General features: G+C 41.4%; 1 protein-coding gene across 3 annotated transcripts; it reads right to left on the bottom strand.

Moving 5' to 3' along the window:
• Positions 1 to 177: 177 nt before the first annotated feature.
• lactbl1b (lactamase, beta-like 1b) lies at positions 178 to 18,563 on the bottom strand. 3 transcript variants are annotated; one of them, XM_020096936.2, is made up of 8 exons: positions 18,426 to 18,563; positions 12,380 to 12,455; positions 9,266 to 9,437; positions 7,755 to 7,861; positions 5,972 to 6,129; positions 3,190 to 3,437; positions 2,436 to 2,541; positions 178 to 2,066 (listed from the first exon to the last, which is right to left on the bottom strand). In XM_020096936.2, the coding sequence occupies exons 2-8, from the start codon at positions 12,437 to 12,439 to the stop codon at positions 1,088 to 1,090; spliced, it is 1,830 nt and encodes a 609-aa protein (XP_019952495.1). In that variant the 5' UTR covers positions 12,440 to 12,455; positions 18,426 to 18,563; the 3' UTR covers positions 178 to 1,087. The 3 variants fall into 3 exon arrangements, with proteins under 3 accessions (XP_019952495.1, XP_069388469.1, XP_069388484.1); XM_069532368.1 differs by lacking the exon at positions 18,426 to 18,563 and adding an exon at positions 15,423 to 15,579; XM_069532383.1 differs by lacking the exons at positions 12,380 to 12,455; positions 18,426 to 18,563 and adding an exon at positions 9,609 to 9,879.
• Between the last annotated feature and the right edge of the window lie 310 nt (positions 18,564 to 18,873).

The following is an 18,873-nucleotide window of genomic DNA, read 5'->3' as shown; positions in this document are numbered from 1 at the left end:
TTACCTCTGTTAATGCCTGTTTTCGATGATGTTCCGTCAGTGCAGGGTTTCATCTCTGCATTTTTGTTGAATTCAAGTGATTATTTCCCTTCCCACGATTAATCAGAGGCCTTATTCTGCAGGCTGTGAAAATGTTGGATTGTACAGCTCAACCTCAGTATTTCACTCGTGGTCTGATCAGTGGACACAGTACATTTATTTTTAAAAAATTTTCAGACATTCACATTCCCTCGATTGCACTTGTTGCACCTGATGCTTTAGCACTAAGCAACAGTTTCTTTGTTTCCATCACATCCCCAGACAGTCAATCTATCATAGAAGATAAGTGTCTGCCTTGTGCACAGCATTTTCTTTGTCCACTTGAATCTGTCATCCAGCAGCAGCCAGGGCAGTGTATTATTCATATTGGTGTGAGAGGTCAGGATGAATCAGGAGTCCATTTTCAGGGATTAAACAGTATCACACTGGCAACCAAAAGCCTCTGTATCCTTAATCACTGCTTTACGGGAGCCAAAATATGTTGCATTCAATCGCATCTAAGTGCGTGATTGTCTGCATTAAATCAGCAGCTCTCTATTTAGCTATAACACATTTGCCGTGAAAGTGTTCCAATTTTACCTGCCACAAAAACAGCACCACAGAGAAATGTAATTGGGTGGTTTCTCACCATAGATAAATATGTATGCGACAATGATATTTGTCGAGCTGCAATTATGGCCCCAAGATTTTAAAGTGAAATGTTTATAGAAATATACATGTGCACATTAGCACAATTATTGAGAGACCGTTCTTCTGTTCTCACTCATGAAAACTCAAGGACTAATAGCAGTTGAAACAAAGGCAGGAAAAGCACAAGCACTGTATCACCATAAAGTGAATGCTCAATCAGGAGACAATGAAGGAGAAAGAACAGTCACATAACATATCATTCAGAAGGAAAATGAATTCATTTTCTCCCTGTGTGCGCTCTGGAAATAAAGAGCTCAGTCCTTTCTCTGACCTCAAACATTTTCATTTGGTCTTTCAATGTTCACAAACCCCACACAGTGTCATACCCTTTGTCTTTAGGCCACAGCGTTGCAGCAGTTTAGCTTGAGAAAGACGGCCTGCGGGCTATTCTGACCACATTATATGTATTCAGTCCCGGAGCATCAAAACCAGTGGATAGACCACGCTTGTCAAACGTGTAGAAGTTAAATAATTGACCATCCTGGGCTTCCAGGGACACGGAGGCTGAGCCGACTTGCAAAACACAAGGATACTCTTTCTCAAACACCACTCTGAAGACCCGGTCCACCAGGTAGTTGAGCTTTATTGTCCTGAACTTTTCTGGAATAAGCTCTTCAATCTGAGGCCCAAACTGCTGCATGATGAGGACTCCGTCGGACCCTACTTTGATTTCGTAGAAGGTGATGTTGCCGTAGGTGAAGAAGCCGATGTAAGGGTCTGGGTTTGGCGGAGCAAAGACGATCTTCCTTGCCTCCCTGAAGGCTTTTTCTATGGCCGGGATGATGTGGCTGTAGGCCTTGGTGACCACATCCTGGGACTGAGACCTGCTGCCAGCCATGAGCACGACGAGACCCAGCTTCAGTCTGGGAACCAGAGAAAAGGTGGCAGAGTACCCGTCCAGGTCTCCATCTTTACGTACCATCTCGTAGCCCATCAGCTCATTCACCTCCCAAGGAGTCCCGGTGCGGTTGGCGAAGTAGTCCTTATCACACCTGAGGAGTGGCATCAGCATGATCTTCAGAGAGTCCGGCTCGAGCAGCTTGCGGTGATAAGCACCCAGCAGCATCATGGCAAGTTTGGCCAAGTCTGCCGCCGTGGAGAACATCTGACCCGAAGGCCGGTACCAACCCAGGTCGTAGAGCGGAGCTGGCTTCCCGTTGGAGTACACGCCTACAGCCATTTGAGTCTGCAGCCCAGGGGTGATGTCGAAGCCGGTGTCCTCCATTCCCAGCCGGTCCAGGATGTTGTCTGTGATCCAGCGTTGGTAGTCAACGCCGGCCACCCGCTCGGCCATCACATGAGCAAGCAGAGAGAAGGCGAGGTTGCTGTAGTGACATCTAGATGGAAGAAGGATATGAAAATGGAGAAGGTGCCTCAGGTAGAAAACATGAAAAAATGTTGACCGCATCACATTTTGAAGAAAACAACTTTCTCCTCTTCTCCACTCTGAAATAAAGCCTTTTTTTTTTGTTGTATTTTTAAAAATTTGTCTTAAGCCTTTGCTTGGTGATTTTTGTCTTCAAAAGGATACGATATAGTCTCAAAGAATAACTTAAAAAGTATAAAGAGTCAAATCATAAGAGTTGTGCCGTTTTTTTGTGTGTTGGATAAGAGGTCGAATGAACTTGGGGAAGAAACTGATTCCGAATGTGGTGGTTTGAGTTTTCAGTGACCAAATGGAATGGACACAGAGAAACAAATCTTACTTTGTCCCTGGGTCTGCGACGAGGACATCGTCTTGCAGCAGATTGATTGCAGATTGTGTTTTTCCTTTCCAAAGCAGATTTGTTGCCCGGAGTCTCCTGGGCAAGCCTGGATCAGCCCGCGGTAAAAAAGACAAAACAGAAAACAGTCAAACATTATTAAATAAAAACTAAGAATAATAAATTAAAACAACCCAAACAAAAGAGTAATTTCCTCTTCACCTCTTTAGATCAGTCTCAATGTTTTTATTAACTTAAATACATTGGTACATGAATGATTCAGAATTCTCCATGCTAAAGATATCCTGAGACAGGGAGGATCATTTAAAGATTTATGATTCTTCGTGCCTCAGGACTCTCTCTCATCTTGCGTTTGAATTCAGTACACACAATCAAGTATTACACATTTAAACAGGTGCTTGTTTATGCAGTACTACCACCTCTTCTGCTCAGTGGATTATATAGATGTATAGCTGCTGAAAAAGAAACTTGACGGCAGGAATCTCAAGTGTCCAGTGTCTCTACTGCAGGTATGTCTGTAATCTCTGAATACAAACTAGACTAGAAGATTCATTTTTCAATTTTGTTCTTATCAGTCTTTTGTGACATTTTTATATATATGTTTCCTCTTGAGAAACAATTATGGTCATTTTAAGTTCTTACAACACATTTTGTTTAAAGTGTTCTTGTTTTTTCCCCTCAAAGAATCAGAATCAGCTTTAATTGCCATGAATGTGTACCCATTGTGTCTCAGTACCTGAGAGCTGGCTGGCCATCCTGCGCAGGGTGACGGAGGAGGAGCGGATCTGAACCTCCCCACTGTCCAGAAATATCAGACCATCTGTCACATATTTCAGCTCCGAGTCTCGTGACTTCCCCAGAGGGTTCTTGATGGTGAAGTTCTCCACGTACTTCTCCAGAGGGTCATCTAGGGAGCCGATCTTCCCGTCCTCCCACAGTTTGTACAACATCAGCGTCGGGAAGATTTTGGATAAGCTGGCAATTCTGGAAGACAAATAAAAGAGCAATGGGATTGTTTTTTTAATCTGACAACAACAGCAACAAAAAAAACACATTCAAGAGCGCACGTGTGTTCATAATGACGCAGTGTTTTTTCATGCATCTTCTTACATTTGAACCTGGACTTTTTCTTTATTTGCTTGTTTGTTTCAGTTCCCCATTAAAAGCACTTTTATGCTCAGTGTAAGATTCGGATACAAAGACAGACAGTCTGTCCATACTCGTTTACATATAAAGACAAAATGGTGCAGTTCCACTGGAAATCATTGGGGGCAGTGTAGCTGATTGTTCAAGCGAGATGACCATAGGAAATGAGGAAGACATTTCAACAAGGAAATTTCTTTAAGACTTTTCAATGTGGTTTCTTTTGTTTCTTCATTATGGGGCACATTGTCACAACCTCTGCTGATGTCACAATTACTCAACTCTGTACTGCCCTCTACTGGATGTATTGCTTAACAACCACACCAATGTAAAGGACACATGGAGGGATAAGGCAGTGATGGTTACGTCAATGGAAGCATAAATAGTGGGTCAGGGTTTATGACCTACATGCTGCCACTGAGAGAAGAAGGACAAAGAACACTGAAGGTTTTTCTTGATTGATGACGTGTTTTCAGTCTTTTCCCTTTGACAACTGTGATGAAAAAGGCCAAACAGATGGTCACCTGCCAACGGTTTTTTCCATGTACTCACACTTTCAACGTGATTTTTCAACGGTTTCCAAAGAAGCCTTCACAGATGGTTCTGTGTAACAAGCAATCTGCTGCATCAGGATGCAATCAGGTTAAACCAAACCAAGCAAGGGCAAGAAATATTTTTCTCGCTGAGACGTGGGTATTATTTTTGAGACACAACTGTCTTTATCTGTGAAGTTTGTGGTTTGGTGCCAATTTATTTACATATCCATACAAACACCAGCAGTTAAAATCAGGCATAGACTGTGTATAAAGATAGATGACACCGATGTTCACCTGATTTTTACAGCATCAAATAACTGCTTAAAGTCAATTTTATCATAAAAATGAGAGAAACCATGTTTGAGAAAAAAATCATTCACACGTATTTTGATGAGGAGGTGACTTTTATGACCGATACTGCAGCCAGCCACCAGGGGGCAATCAAGACACTTTGGCTTCACTTCTGTGGTGCTGTCATGTCAATGTCAATCTTTATTTACAGTCTATGGTTAAAACCTACTCTATGGTCTGTGTCTCGGAGGTTGAATACTGCCTTTCTAAACACAGACTGGTCCAATATGGAAACACCTGCAGTGCTAAAGCCATGTAGATATCACAAAGATGGTTTTTACATATAAAGCAAAGTAAAACAATCATTCCATTCAATTTGAAACCACTCAAATCCATCTAAGAAAAGAAAATATAAATTTAATATCAGCTGTAAAATCTGACACAAACAATCAGAAACAAACTTCTCAGAGACGATTGGAAGACAAAACACTCTTCTCGTCTTACAGTGAATAAATTGTAAGATGTAGTATAAATATTCAACTGAGCAGCTGCTAATATATCAGAGAATAATTTTAAGAATTCCATAAACTGAGTAACTGGAGCTATTCACTGTCGATCGTGTGTTGGTACCTTAACGTGTGTGTTCTCGTCAGACAAACTGTTTAAATGTTTGAATACAGATTTTTAACTGATTCATAACACTTTTTTCTGACAGCTCACAAATGACTGATGTAACTACCAATTTCACACATGAACAACACAGACTGAGTTGTAGGCTACGTCTCAGGCTATAAACATGGCTGCCTAATGTCTTCTGTTGCTATGGAGAAGCTTCGTCAAGTCTTGGGTCGCTCAGAAACCTCAAATCAAATCATTATTTTTGTTTCAATTACTGTAAATCTTTACTTTAGCAGCCATGGGCCCACTTTCTTCCCTTATTTCTGAGATTTTATCATAGAGCAATTTATGTACTTATATATCCCTGCCGTAAATGACTAACTGCAAATTTCAGTTTTTATGTAAGTTTGCTTTTCCCTGCAGAGACACAAGGAGCAGTTCCTTTGCCTTTTTATTGTTGTGTTTCATGAGCAACAGCATTGTCATCACACAGCATCAATCACACAATAAAGTCAGGAGTTACTGGGTAGATGTGCACCATCATTCTATTTATATGCAGACCTTTGTTCCCATTAGACTGAATCTTAATGATACAAAAATGCTCATACCAAAACACATTACTTTCTCTGTAGCATAGCAACCAATGAATTTTGTGTTGCTGATTGCTGCAATAAAATCAACAGAGCAAAAACTGATCAGAGAGAATGAGAGGATGAACACTGAACAAAAATAGGACATAAAACAGAAAATCCAAAATGACGACATCACGTTTTTGATTGGTTATCATTACTTAGTGTTGAAGACACTAGGGTTACATCTGGTACCTCTGCAGGTTTAGTAAAAGTTTTTAGTTTGATAAGAGTCTAGCGGTCCTCTTTAGTCAATGAGGTTCGTGATGTTTTGCGATGTGGGCTCTATTCCAGCGCTCACCTGTAGATGGTGTACTCATTGGGGGAACCTGAGAGAGGGTCGCTGCTGTTCCTCTTTCCGAAGTTGCCGGTCCATAAAACAGTGTCGTTTAAAATCACAATGGCCGACATAGCGGGAAGGCTGATGGGGTTGATGCTCTGCCGAAGCAAAACGTCCACCTGAAAAGAGACGGAGCAGGAAGTGAGGAGTTTACAGTGAAATGCCTCGTTTCCCTATACCAGTCTTAAAGCTAAGCTAACAGGCTGCTGGGTTTTGGAGCCACTAAAAGTGGTTACAAAAGTATATTTGAGCTGAATTATTATTGTGAATAATTTCTTATGAGATTCTTAGAATATTTTGCTAATGTAAATGCATCAGTGCATGAGAATCATATTGAAGTATGTTTGACAAGGAAATCAAGGTGTTACGAGAACGTGACACTGAACCATCCGATGGTAGTCAACATGATTATTGCGACTGTGGTAAACATTTCCATGGTAACGGCATCGTGGATAAAACACATTTTCATTATAACGCAGTCGATAGTTATGGACTTCATACTGACATGAGGAGCATATATCGTTATGTCAGATGGTATAAATATTATGGCTTTAAAATCTGTATATGGGAAATGAATGGGATTTTTACCCACGTAACTACACTGTTGAACTTTACAGAAACATTCCTTGATTTATTAAAATGAGCAAAACACATGAAAAAAACCTTCAGAATATTCTTTTCATTGTTTTTAATTTGACTTAATAACTGCAGCATGAAAACCCAGAGACATATACTTTGAAGTCTCTCTCTCCCAAAGATATTAATTTAATGCGAACAGTCTGTTTTAATTGGAAGGAACTGGCGCCTTTTGTTGCAATCTCTGCAGGTAAAGCAACATCGCTCTCTGATTTAATATGTTTTCAAGTTGCTCACAAACCTTTTCACTTCAGTGAACATCAAACAATTCATATATTTGATTTTCATTATCACCTTGGTGTTTGGTCACTGCCCAGATGAAAGGTTCTCTCTGTGCAAGCAAACTCAAATTAATCTGGATCGAATTAATGAAATTTCTCTGTTAATATTCATCTTTTTTTTTTTTTTTCCTAAATGTCATTGACCATGTGGGACCACTGCTGCTCCCAGTGCACAGAAAAAAAACTTTTAGACATGAACTCCAGAAGATGAGGAGAACTGAGTCTGGACTTTCTCTGGACTTTCACACATGAACAACACAGCAGGAGATTCTTCACTCAGATGCATTGACAGCGGCACAGGTGAGGCGTGGTGCAAAAGTAACGTATTCATTCTGCTGCTGATTCCGTTTTTTTGACAGCACATCATCACCGGAGTCGACCATTGTCACCAAAAGCTCCCGATAGCATGTTCATAACATATGCATGTTAGAAACATCATGAGCACGCCCACTCGCTCGTGGAGAAACCTGTGGAGGATCTCTTGCCGTGTTCTCACATCGACTCCTTTAGGTAATCTGTAGACATACTAGCGGACTGGCTGGAGAAACCCTTCAGAAAGTCTGGAGACTCTCAGTCGGACGTTTGCGTCCACACGTACAGCCCCTCCGGAGAATGTCTGGATGTTGGAGTTCTGTGCATGTCTGAAAGCAGCTAAACACAAACCCTTTCCTCAGACACTTTTTCATCCAATGTATCTTTTAATCTCCTTCTGTCAACTGCAGCGGCATTAGGTGTGAAGGATTACAGCACGGACAGCCTGTACATTTCCTCACACTTGGCAGAGAGCATGTTTTAGATCAGCGGCTCGATGGGACGACTCCTCTCACCTTTTCCAGGGCCTCTTTCAGACTGGGGATGGGATGCTCCAGCGGAAGAGGCTCCGGGAAGCGAGGACATATCATCTCTGCCTTGGCGTTGCGACCCATCCCCTCGTCTGGAAAGAAAATGAGAAAAGAGACAGAATAGGAGGGGAAATTAAAAGAAGTACAAGAGGGGACAGGTCTCAATGGGACAAAAGTAATGTTGTCTAATATAATTGGCTGGCTGGGGGCTTCATTAATTCTCCCTGCTTCCTGATGAACCCTGTTGATCATACAAAGACCATTTCACGGGACGTACTGTTTACAAGCCGCTGATCAAAAGAGACGCAGCCCGTTCACACTGTGGATGATATTACAATGTGTGTCATTGCAGCTTCAGGCCACGATTTGCATTTCCATTCTAAAGGACTGTCATACATAAAGAAATGAGTTTTTCTGGAATATAAACAGCTGCATTAGTGCATATATGAAAATATGAATCAGAGCCTGCAGGGAGCTGCTGCCTCTCCCCAGTAATGATATCACCTGGTGTCCCTTTATAGGACACTCACACAGAGTAGAAACCTGGACATGAAGCTGTTTGTGTGCTCTGTTTGGAAGAAATATCAGATGTCAAGGGCAGAAAGCATCATTTGCACAGATGGAGGGATGACGCACAACTACACACACTCGCTTTCTTCACAATTCTATTATGAATCATTTAATAATCAGATTTTAAAATCCAAATGTTTAGTAAATTAAAATGATCAACCTATTGTTGTGTTCTAATTGTTAACTCAGTTCAACGCTGCCTTAATGAGATCTTGAAATTAAACACTCGCTCTCAGCCAGCTCAACACCTGCCAGCTAATACATTATCAAATTATGACTTCATCTTATTATCACAGGATAAAAGCTGCACCATTAAGATCTGTATCTTTTAATGGGGAAAAAGTCATGTAGTGATTATCAGCAGAGACTGAGGTTGTGTTGTTGTTGTTGCAGAGAGATAAGGATCATCCAGAGTTTTAGCTTCAAGCTATGTCTCAGTATGTCAAATGTAATAGATATAGATGAACCTGCAACAGGCATCATGGAAAGATCATTTAAAAAACACTTTTGGTCTTTCAAGTCTCAAGAAAGGTGAAATATTAAGGCAGTCAAATCTTAAATACGGCAAATAAATCAGTGTTGTTTTTTTAAAAGTCAAATTAAAAAAAAAAAGTGTTGTTACATGACTTAGATTTTTATAATGAATTACTTATTTATATTTTATGTAAAGAAATATATTTATTTTAGTTTATTTTCATATTTTACCAGTTTGTTACACTTCATGACATTACTCAGCTGACAGTGACAATATCTTAAATGAAGCAAAGATTACAATCCAGTTTCAAGTCAAAGTTAAAACATTTTGACACCCTGTATAATTTTGAGTCAAGTCAGAAGCTGGGTTTTTTTCAGTGGATAATGTGGCCTGAGCTCATCTCATGCAACGTGATGCATCACCTGTTGTGATGAAGTGTGTTGGTACTCACCCTGCAGGACCTTGGGCAGCTGATACTGCCAGAAGAAGCATCCGGTCATCACCAAGGACAGAACGAGGAAGAAGACCAACCCCAGCTGAGTCCACTTCACCTTCATCCTGCTGCTTTTTGTGAGTCCCTCAAACTTGACGGTGGCAGCAGGAGCAGCCGCAGCAGGAGACGCCTTAAATAACACACAGACACGCAGCACACGCTGGGTTAGCTCTGAATGTGTAGAAACTTTTCCTCTCCATGGCCTCCTACACGTTATCTGTTGACTTCAGCTGCCAGAGAAGAAATCCCTGTCACCTTGTTCCCTATACAAGTGATCTCTGCTGCACTTAGTCGTACTCACCACTTGATGCTTCACAGGCCCGAGCAGGACGGATTACCAGAGACACAGAAATCCTCTTATCACTCAATCAACATCCCAGATATTTACTCAGAGTTAGTTGTGCTGTGTAAGTGAAGGCTGTGTGTGGTGTCCCAGGGAGGTTCCCCTGAGCAGGAGAAAGGCACAGACATGGACTCCCAGCTTCAATTTCCCACTGACTCCGTTGTAATTCTGGGCCATCGGCGCTGCCGTCCCTCACAATTCAATTTCCTCTCCAGCAGCCACAGGCTGTTGACATCATAATCCCACAGATTTACTCCACCAGAGCGGCCAAGGGAAATCTTAATCCTTAATCCCAGTGAATCAATTCACTTCAGTCCAGCCTCGCCTTGTGGAGCCCACCGCTGAGCGGCACGAGTCGACAAAGATGGCACCCACTCAGCCAAAACAAATTGAGATGGGGGTGATAGGGTGGGCCTTTTTGAGAGCAGAGCATGATCTGCAAAGTACGAAGATGTGCATTGAATGTGGATCAACTCCGTGAGGGAATGAGACTATTTGGGGCGTCGAGGGGAGTTTAGATGATGAGCAGGGTTTAGATGTGGAGCAAACCTTTTCACTCCGACTACTGTGAGCCGACATACACACACAGCCTCAATCACACTGGGTTCTTCTGGACAGAACTAATATCTAACAAGTATCATTTAATAAAACATCCATCAATCAATGTTTTATAAAATATGAACATATAAGATTAACTCCAAAAAGACCCAACAGCCTCCTAATGCAACCACATTTAAATTCACAATATAGATTCAGATTTTTATTTGAATCTCCACCAAATTACAAACACTCATAAATATCAGTCCCCTAAAAATCAAGATCCATGAATTATTCTTTGAGAAACCAAGGAACATTTTGAAAAAATCTCACAATGTTCAAGAAGTTAAAATCAATTTCCTGGATTCTTGGGGTCGTACCGCAGCACTCCACACAATTTCAAGGAAATTGGTTCAGTAGTTTTTTGTTTAATCCTGGTAACAAATAAACAGAGAAAACGTAACCTGCTTGGTGGAGGAAATTCTTTTGATGAGAATAGTTATGAGCCTTTAGAGTCCAGAGATCCATAAACCAGTGAAATTTACTCGTTAAATAAATAATAATCTCTTCAGAATTTTGTGTTAAATAAAGATGTGTGCGGTTGCTAAGCCTGCTCATCTTATCTTCTTAACCAGAAGTGGACGATACGTTGGGATGATATGATGATGATACCATGAGATGATGAGATTTACGGTTTATACCAAAGTGTTTATCCTTCAGCACCGGTCATTCCAGGAAAAACTTCAAGTCCCTGGTTTTCATCTGGTAGAGCAGTACTTGTACCATGTAGTATCACAGTGCTGTTGTGCTGTATTTGAACAGTACATTGTAACCCAGTCATTAATAGCAGAATGGAATGATCGGACCGGGCCTACTACGCAGCAGGAGCTTCACAACAGCGACAAATCCTCTGTTTTATTGAGGCGAGAGGAGGAGCAGCCGGGTGCAGCAGACACGGACAGGAAGTAACGTAATCATTCTGCTGCAGGGGTCACGTGACTTTCTTTACAGCACATCCACACCGGCACCAGCTCAAATCACCACAAACTCTCCTGACATCTTAGCCGGTGTCTTCTACACGTGTGTGTCATCGCTTTTACACGCAGAGATATTTGTTGTTTTTTCATTTTTGTATCTGTCGCATGTTAGAAGTGTCATCAACCCCCTGACTCACTCGCTGTGAATCCAGCAGGGGATCCACTGCTATGTTCTCACATCAGACTTAACGCTGGGGGCCAGATGGAGAAAGGCAGCAGATAATCACGCTCTCACTGGGACAGTTGGAGGAAGCAGCTTTTGTTGCATATTGGACTCAACTTGTTAAACGCAGATACAAGATGAGCACAAAGAAACTGGAGAGGGAAAGTGAAAATGCTATTTTGAGTGAAAAGGATGCTAGAAATCTACAGGTGGGAAATCTTTATAGCATAACTGGATTTACAAAGTTCTGCGTCAATCTGATGAAGTACTTAGTACGTAGGTATTTAATTGCCAGAAGAAAACCCAAAACCCGGAGGTGCTGAAGATGATCTTCTGCACGACCAAATGTTTTTCAAAGAGACAATTGCGGCTGTGAGTCCGGACACAGTATCATGCTTCAATTCACCAAACAGCGAATGATACACATGTTTAAAAATACCCACGGGCCTGAAAAACTCATAGCGTCCAACTGTAGCTCTGTTGCTAAGTGAGAGAGGGACAGAAAGAGCTGGGGACACAAACCACGGATATCCTCCGCAGACCAGACCGTCTTGTTTCAGTCTTTGCGGCCATGAAAGAAAGACATTTTGATGAATCTACTTCTGGCGGGTGGCTTATATGAATAAAAATACACTCTAAATATAATTTCTACCCCGAGAACATCCAGTGACCGTCTTCCCTCAGCCTAATCAGATATTAATGGTTTGTCCAAAGCTCACTGATGTGTTTGCATGATTATAGATACGAGGATGATGCAATGTGGGAAAATTAAGTGTGAAAGCAAGCTGCTTCTGATCCTGGTTACGTAACCTGTGGCTGCTGCAGAGCACAGCAGCTGGCCAGGACGCACACACACGTTTTTTTATTATAATACACCTTTTTTTCTATATATACCGGCACAACTCCTGCATGTGTTGAGTTTGTACTTGTGCAGGAAGGAGTTTGTACAGCTTGTGTGTGTGTGTGTATATGTGTGAGAGAGCTGCATTTACCGGTGCTTGCACCCCGTCCACCGACGTCTCTCTCAGGACTTTACTCCCCGCCTTGCCCATGGCTCCACTTCACCAGCTGTTACACAGAAAAACAACAAGTCAGACGGGGCTTCCGCAGAATAGCAGTTGTCCTAACTTTTCTTTTTGTCACCGTATAATGAAATGTTTTTAGAAATAATTATAATAGAATGGAGGCCACAATGCATTCCCTGTGCACACAACATCCACAAACAATGAATCAGAGTAAAAAGAAGGCGAGAGCAGGTAAGAACATTTCTGCCGCACATTTTCTTATCACTTTCACAAATAACAAGGCGACATAATAGACCACCAATCACCGAGTGACTCATAACGAGCGCAAAGAAGAATGTGCTCGCTCTCCCTCTCTCAGTAAAGTAAAACTGAGGAGGCCTGATGGAGAGCTGCTCCCTGCTTGACCATCCACAACTGCAGCAGCAGGAGCAAAACATCCACCCGGTGTGGTTCAGTGTGGGGCAGGAGGAGCGGTGCAACAAGAGACAGAGACCTGCAGTGAGACAACCAGATGGAGAAACGGGAAAGACACGATGCGACCGCTGATCTCCTGCTCACCCTTTTTCATTTTCTCTCTAAACAAGACCCAGTTTGCTCAAGAGATCACACAGACTAACTCAATTCTGCAACACATCTGCACAGTGGACTCTCAGGGAAAGGCCAACAGAGTCACCCCCCCCCCCCCCACACTTTGCTCTGAGGTCGGGTTTATGCTTGAAATGAAGCAGTGTGAGCAGCCTGTTGTTGTCTGACCACTTCAGAGTCGAGGCCGGGCCGCCTGGCTCTCTGTCACAAAGGGGTGAGACGTGACGAATCATTCAAATTGGGGCGACAATGCAAACTGTCCGACACTCTGAAGAGTTTTAAAAGAAGTTCAAACCCTGTTTACGTTCTATCTTGACGGCTTTTCGCTGGGTTAAGTGAGGCATGCTTTACGGATGGTCAATTTCAGAATAAGCAGCCGCCTGCAACTGAAAAGTCACTAAAATAACACTTAAATATAAAAGTTTGCACATCAGGAGCCAAGACTCAGCAGCACCTTTACTCTACCTGTGATCCGGTCAGTCACCCAGAAATGTTAGCATGTTAGCATGCTATCATGTGAAAAGCAAGACTTTTAACATCTTACGCTGTTTTATTGTTCCACAGATTTCAACTGTCTGCTTGAAAAATGTGATGTTTGCCAGCAGCAGAACCAATGTTGGAATGTAAAGTCTCCACAGAGTGCACCAGCTTTCCTCTTCGCACGGAATTCATGTAATTAGACCAACTCATGGACTGGTAAGTACAGAGTTTCACAAACTGGGTCAGACGGGGTTTAAGCTAGTTAAATTAGCTGGTTAGTCTCTACTGGGACAAAACTTAAAGCCGACTTGAGCCTGAATCACAGAGAATTCTCTCTAAATATGTTTCTATTAAGTTTCATTCAACAAAGCATGAAAATGATAACATGGAAACAACGCCCTCAGGAGAGGCCTTAAAAATCTTATGATGATCTTATCATGCTGAACTTTCCAGGAGAGAGTTAGCTTAGCATTAAGAGTGGCTCAGGCTAATGGCAACAAAATCACACTTTCACACAAGCATTTACTCCAGCAGCTAACTCCAGTACAACCACTTCGTGTTGTATTTACTATTTTATGAAATTACTAAACAAATGCATTCAGAGAGCACATCCCGCCGCCCAGGCTAACCTCAAGTCACACAATGTGTATAAAACCTGGAACACAAAGCACAATAAAATAGTTGATAATTGAGCCAATTAGAAAGACGGATGCATCTCTTGGATGATTGGTTTCTTGTTTCTGGTGTTCAGACAAAAACTATATTTTACATGTTTCGATGTGACGTCAAACTGGATTATGCATGTTCACCTTTAATCCTTACACAAGAGGTGGAATGTAAAAACAAGTCTGGCCTACATTTCTTTGTCTTCAAACCAATTAAAAGTCCATCAGATGTTCAGCATCAGGCTCAAACCTGACCTGGCGTTTCAGCTCATACACTTACTGAGCACATTCACAGTGTGCTGACTCAGCTGCATCTCTTCATCAATGCCATGAGCTCGTTGACGGAAGTGATGGTCATGCAGCTCTATTTTCAGATGTTTATATGAAAGTCTGACATCATGTTCATTCACTGCCTGCAGAGAGATCCAGCTTTACACAAGAATAAATGACGCTTTAAATGAATCTAGCAGCTCTGTGAGGCTGTTTTAATGCACTGCTGGGCTTTAAGCTAAATGTTAACACCGGAGAAACATGCTAATATGAAAGTGGGAACATACATATAATGTTTATCGTGTTCAAAATCTTATTTTAGCTTGTGCACATGAAAACATTCTAACTGAGAAGATGAAAATAAGAAGATCAGCAGGTAAATAATTATTACACCAATAGGCCCATGATGTTTTTCAAAAGCTATATAGAAGTGTGCACAGCATCATTTATATCACGATAAACATTCACACTTCAAACTCTCTAGATGAAACTGATTCATATGATGATCATTAAAGCAGATACTTTGTTAGTGACTTAAAATACACTCACAGTAAAACTAACGGCAACTGAGAATATGAGCTTAAAACAAATCCCCTGATTAGTTCATCACCTCAAATAACCTCCTATCAATACTAAATACAAAGTAACTTGGTCGTAAAGTGATTCTCCCATCGATATAAACAATCCAGTGATAAGTATATATTCTAAATTCTGCGTAATTGTAGCTGCCGGATCAATTTAACTCTAATTTCTTATCTTATTTACAATATATTTGTTGTATTCATGACAATAAGCATGAACACTAAACTGCTGTCATAGTAACTGAAGCTTTTCCTATGGATTCAACTTTTGAAAATTCAGAGCAGTTGTAAATAAAACGATGCGTCACATGCACAAAGCATCAAGAACCAGACTGTGGAAAAAAACATGTTACATAAGTTGTAATGAATCAAACACCTCTTTTCTCGTCCGGGAAACGTTCTTCGTTGATTAATTCCTGGTACACTTACCTCAGGTTCTGAATATATTTACTGCCTTTCCCTGGTGAGACAAAAACATTCCGCTTTTGTTTCCGTGTGGGTTTGGGAGCTCAGGACGGGATCCTGACAGATGTTAGTATCATGGTTATGGCTAAATCCTGCTTGTAGCAAGCCCAGCGTTCTGGATTAACCAATACAGCCAATGGCCACATCTGCCACAGCACAAAAATGGATTCCTATTCAGTCTGTCTGTGTGTGTGTGTGTGCGTGCGTGCGTGTGTGTGTGTGTGTGTGTATTTGTTGTTTCTTTTTTTGCATTGCATAGCCTGTGGATTTTGAGGGACAAGGTCATTCAATTGAGCAAAGAGCCAAAAAAGCCATTGGTGCTTTTCACTGGGCTGCAATGTTTTTTATAGATGGCGAAAGATTACACAGTTTACACGTTATTAGTTTTATATAGAGAGAACATCCTCCCATAGAAAAGTGAGTAAAGTTTAATTCTAAAGCATTTTAAGCTGCACAGAGTGCTGTAAAAAAGGACATTAGAATACAGAGTAAAGAGACGTATAACAAAAACAAGAGACAAACACAGAGTTGTGTGACAACAGATTGAAAGATTAGTGAGTCAAAAAAGGCCAGGGAATAAAAAAACGTGTCCCCAGCCCAGATTCAGAGACGCAGATGGAGGGAGCACATCTGAGCCGGGTAAACACCTTCTAGAATAATATATGATAGAAATAAAACATCCCTGTCCATGGCTCTGTCATGTTGAGAGGTTGTTGTGCAGCCTGATTACCAAACAAGTTCATCACGCCCTTGCTGGGAGCTGTATTGTTGGCACATATGAAGCACTCTCCTTTGCCTCACGATGTTTCTTGGACCACGCACAGAAAACCAGCAGGCGGACGCAGAGACTCTAAAGACGTCCAAACTCCTTCCCCTGCCTCAGGTTCTGTTTTGGATCTATAGATGACGTCTGACCTAATTATCTCCAATGTTCTCATTTCATGTTGAGTGGGAACATGGGGAGGGAGCGGGGGGGGGGGTGTTCTCTTTTGGGTCAGATGCATTTTAATACAAACTGATGATCACAGATAAGTGCTGAGACTGGGCCTGTTGTCCCTAACAACAGCAAAGTGAATGGTAGATGGGTGACACGCTGCAACATTGGCTGCACAGTGTCTTCGTGCCTGCGAGCGTGAGGGAGCGTGACACTTTGGATTTCTGCGTTTTCGAAAAGTAATGAAACGCTCTTGTGGCACCCAGAGCAGAAATGGCGAGAGGGATATGGCTCATACGCAGGCAGCTCTGTCTCTCAGTGCACGTAGCTTATTGCATGAAGTTGCAGGCGTGTTGCGAGCTGCTGCGTCCACGGGCACTTTGATCATGCACACAATCACCGGTAATATGAGAGAGAGGCTGCTGTATTACATGTTCACTCCTGGATGAGTGTTAATCAAACCCCTCTTTAGTCTGGCACCTCACACAGGTATGGAGGAAATTAGAGGCATTGGGTGAGTAATATTTGGTGGAGTGTGTCTTAATATGTTTTATGCACAGTTTGAGCTGATAAATGTAAAAAGCACAAACAAGTTACATGGTAATCACAAGAAGGCTCTGAAATTTGCATGTATTTCCATGCAACATCCACAATATTAATATTTATTTATGCACACACTCGATATGGATGCAAAAATAGAGAGATTCCATTTTGACCTTTTAAAAGTGTCACAATAAAACCTGGCATTTAAATCAAATGTGAAAATCCATTTGCAAACTCTTGGCAAGTGTATTTGTCTCTGATCTCCACTCCATTTAATTACTTCTACATTCATTAATTTCAGATATATGATGTGTGATTACCATCCATCATTAGTGAGGCTGGCATCAGTAATCCTCAGACTTGTGCATTTACAGAAATGGAAAATACAATCCTTTGTTTGTCATCATTAATCAGAGACGGTGCTCGTGTGCATTAATAAAATGCTTCATTTGTTGATTCCTAGCTGTAAACAAGAACAGAACAACTTTTAAAATATGATAACTGCCAAAGCAGTTTCATTATTATACTCATATACAAAAGATTGTGTTTCACTTTAAATTCTTTTAAATGTTGACAGCATTCTTATAAAATTCTTGTTCACATAATAGATCTTGTGATTAAAACAGGATTATGTGGCTGAGCGGGTGTGTGTGTGTGTGTGTGATGATTCACTTTAGAATCAGCAAGGAAGAAAAAATGTGATAGTTAAAAACCTGCAGTGTTGGTTTGTAAATAGTTTTGCTGCCACATGAAGAAAAGTGCTGCTTTGAAAAGAAGTATGTAAGGTATGCGGACAAGGTCACAATTACAAAATATATATTTGACGTGATCGTTCTGAATATTTAACATATGTGCATTCAATGTTTTGTTAAATACTACCAGGAGTTGAACCTTTTTTATGTCCACAGAGACGCCGGTGTTCCTTCTTAACCTATAAAAAACAGGGTAAAATGAGATGACTTGAAACAGCTGACTATGTGACTGTATATTTTGGCTTCATTTCTGAATAGTGGGAGGAAGCAGAGACTCGTCGTCCATCTTTATTTGGCTCCCTGGGTCAAGCTGCCAAGTGTCTGGCTGAGGTGAGGATTTAAGGCTTTAAAGGTGCACTGGGTCAAATAGGTGAGATAACACCTGAAGCTGCCGCAGCCTAAACAGATAACAGGTAAATATGAGGCCTGGTCAAGCTGACGAGTATCTGCTCTTTGCTTTGGTGAGAGTCAGAGTTAAAAACAGCCTAAAGGTTGATCAGGTCAGGAATAAGGAACGGTGTCCCAGTGGATTAATGCAGACACAACCTGATTCCCATTGAGCGGCCTGGTGAGTGGTCAAAACACAACTTAACAGCAACATCCCCCAGACTCTGGTACATTTTAATGATGTGGTGATAACTTCTAGCAAATCACAGCTAATGTCTGAGTCCCACTTTGGGTTTGTGGCAGAACAAACAGCAAGAATTTAATAAAGCAAACTGAAAATCTAGTCCTCACCTGAGCACCGGTCCCCGGACAGTAAGAGATGAAGTTAGAAAGCAGAGAAGGGAGAACACAGACTGTTTTCACAAAATGAGGCTGAGTGACTGAGGATGATTGTGTCACATTAGAGCAGCTGCAGACTATCACAGGAGCAGCAAATCAGACAAAAGCCAGGAAGTAAAATAAAACAGACACACAAGGAAAAAAGTTTTCAGAGTAAAACAGGAAATAATGAACTCAAAGTGGAAACAAAAGAGAAATAAACCCAAACACCTAATACCAGGAACAGAACACGGCCTAGAAACAGAGGAAGTCCAGAATGAATATGAAAATTAGTCCGACACAAAGTTTCATAGAAACAAATCAAAAGTCCAAATACAAATCAAGTCAACAAGCTCCATAACTGTCTCTTTGTGCTCAGAGTGCTGACGGCCTGTACACATTTTACATTTAGTAATCTCTC

The sequence above is a fragment of the Paralichthys olivaceus genome, chromosome 2 (assembly GCF_024713975.1).
Source record: "Paralichthys olivaceus isolate ysfri-2021 chromosome 2, ASM2471397v2, whole genome shotgun sequence".
Taxonomy (NCBI): Eukaryota; Metazoa; Chordata; class Actinopteri; order Pleuronectiformes; family Paralichthyidae; genus Paralichthys; species Paralichthys olivaceus.
Note: the sequence above shows the minus strand (reverse complement) of the source record. Positions and strands in the feature narration are given on the sequence as shown.

Bases quoted from the DNA above. Each gene is read 5' to 3' on its own strand.
- lactbl1b (XM_020096936.2), bottom strand. From the start codon at position 12,439: ATGGGCAAGGCGGGGAGTAAAGTCCTGAGAGAGACGTCGGTGGACGGG. The intron at 9,438-12,379 runs GTAAATGCAGCT...GTGTTATTTAAG, and splicing joins TGGACGGGGTGCAAGCACCG to GCGTCTCCTGCTGCGGCTGC. The intron at 3,438-5,971 runs GTGAGCGCTGGA...TTTGTCTTCCAG, and splicing joins AATGAGTACACCATCTACAG to AATTGCCAGCTTATCCAAAA.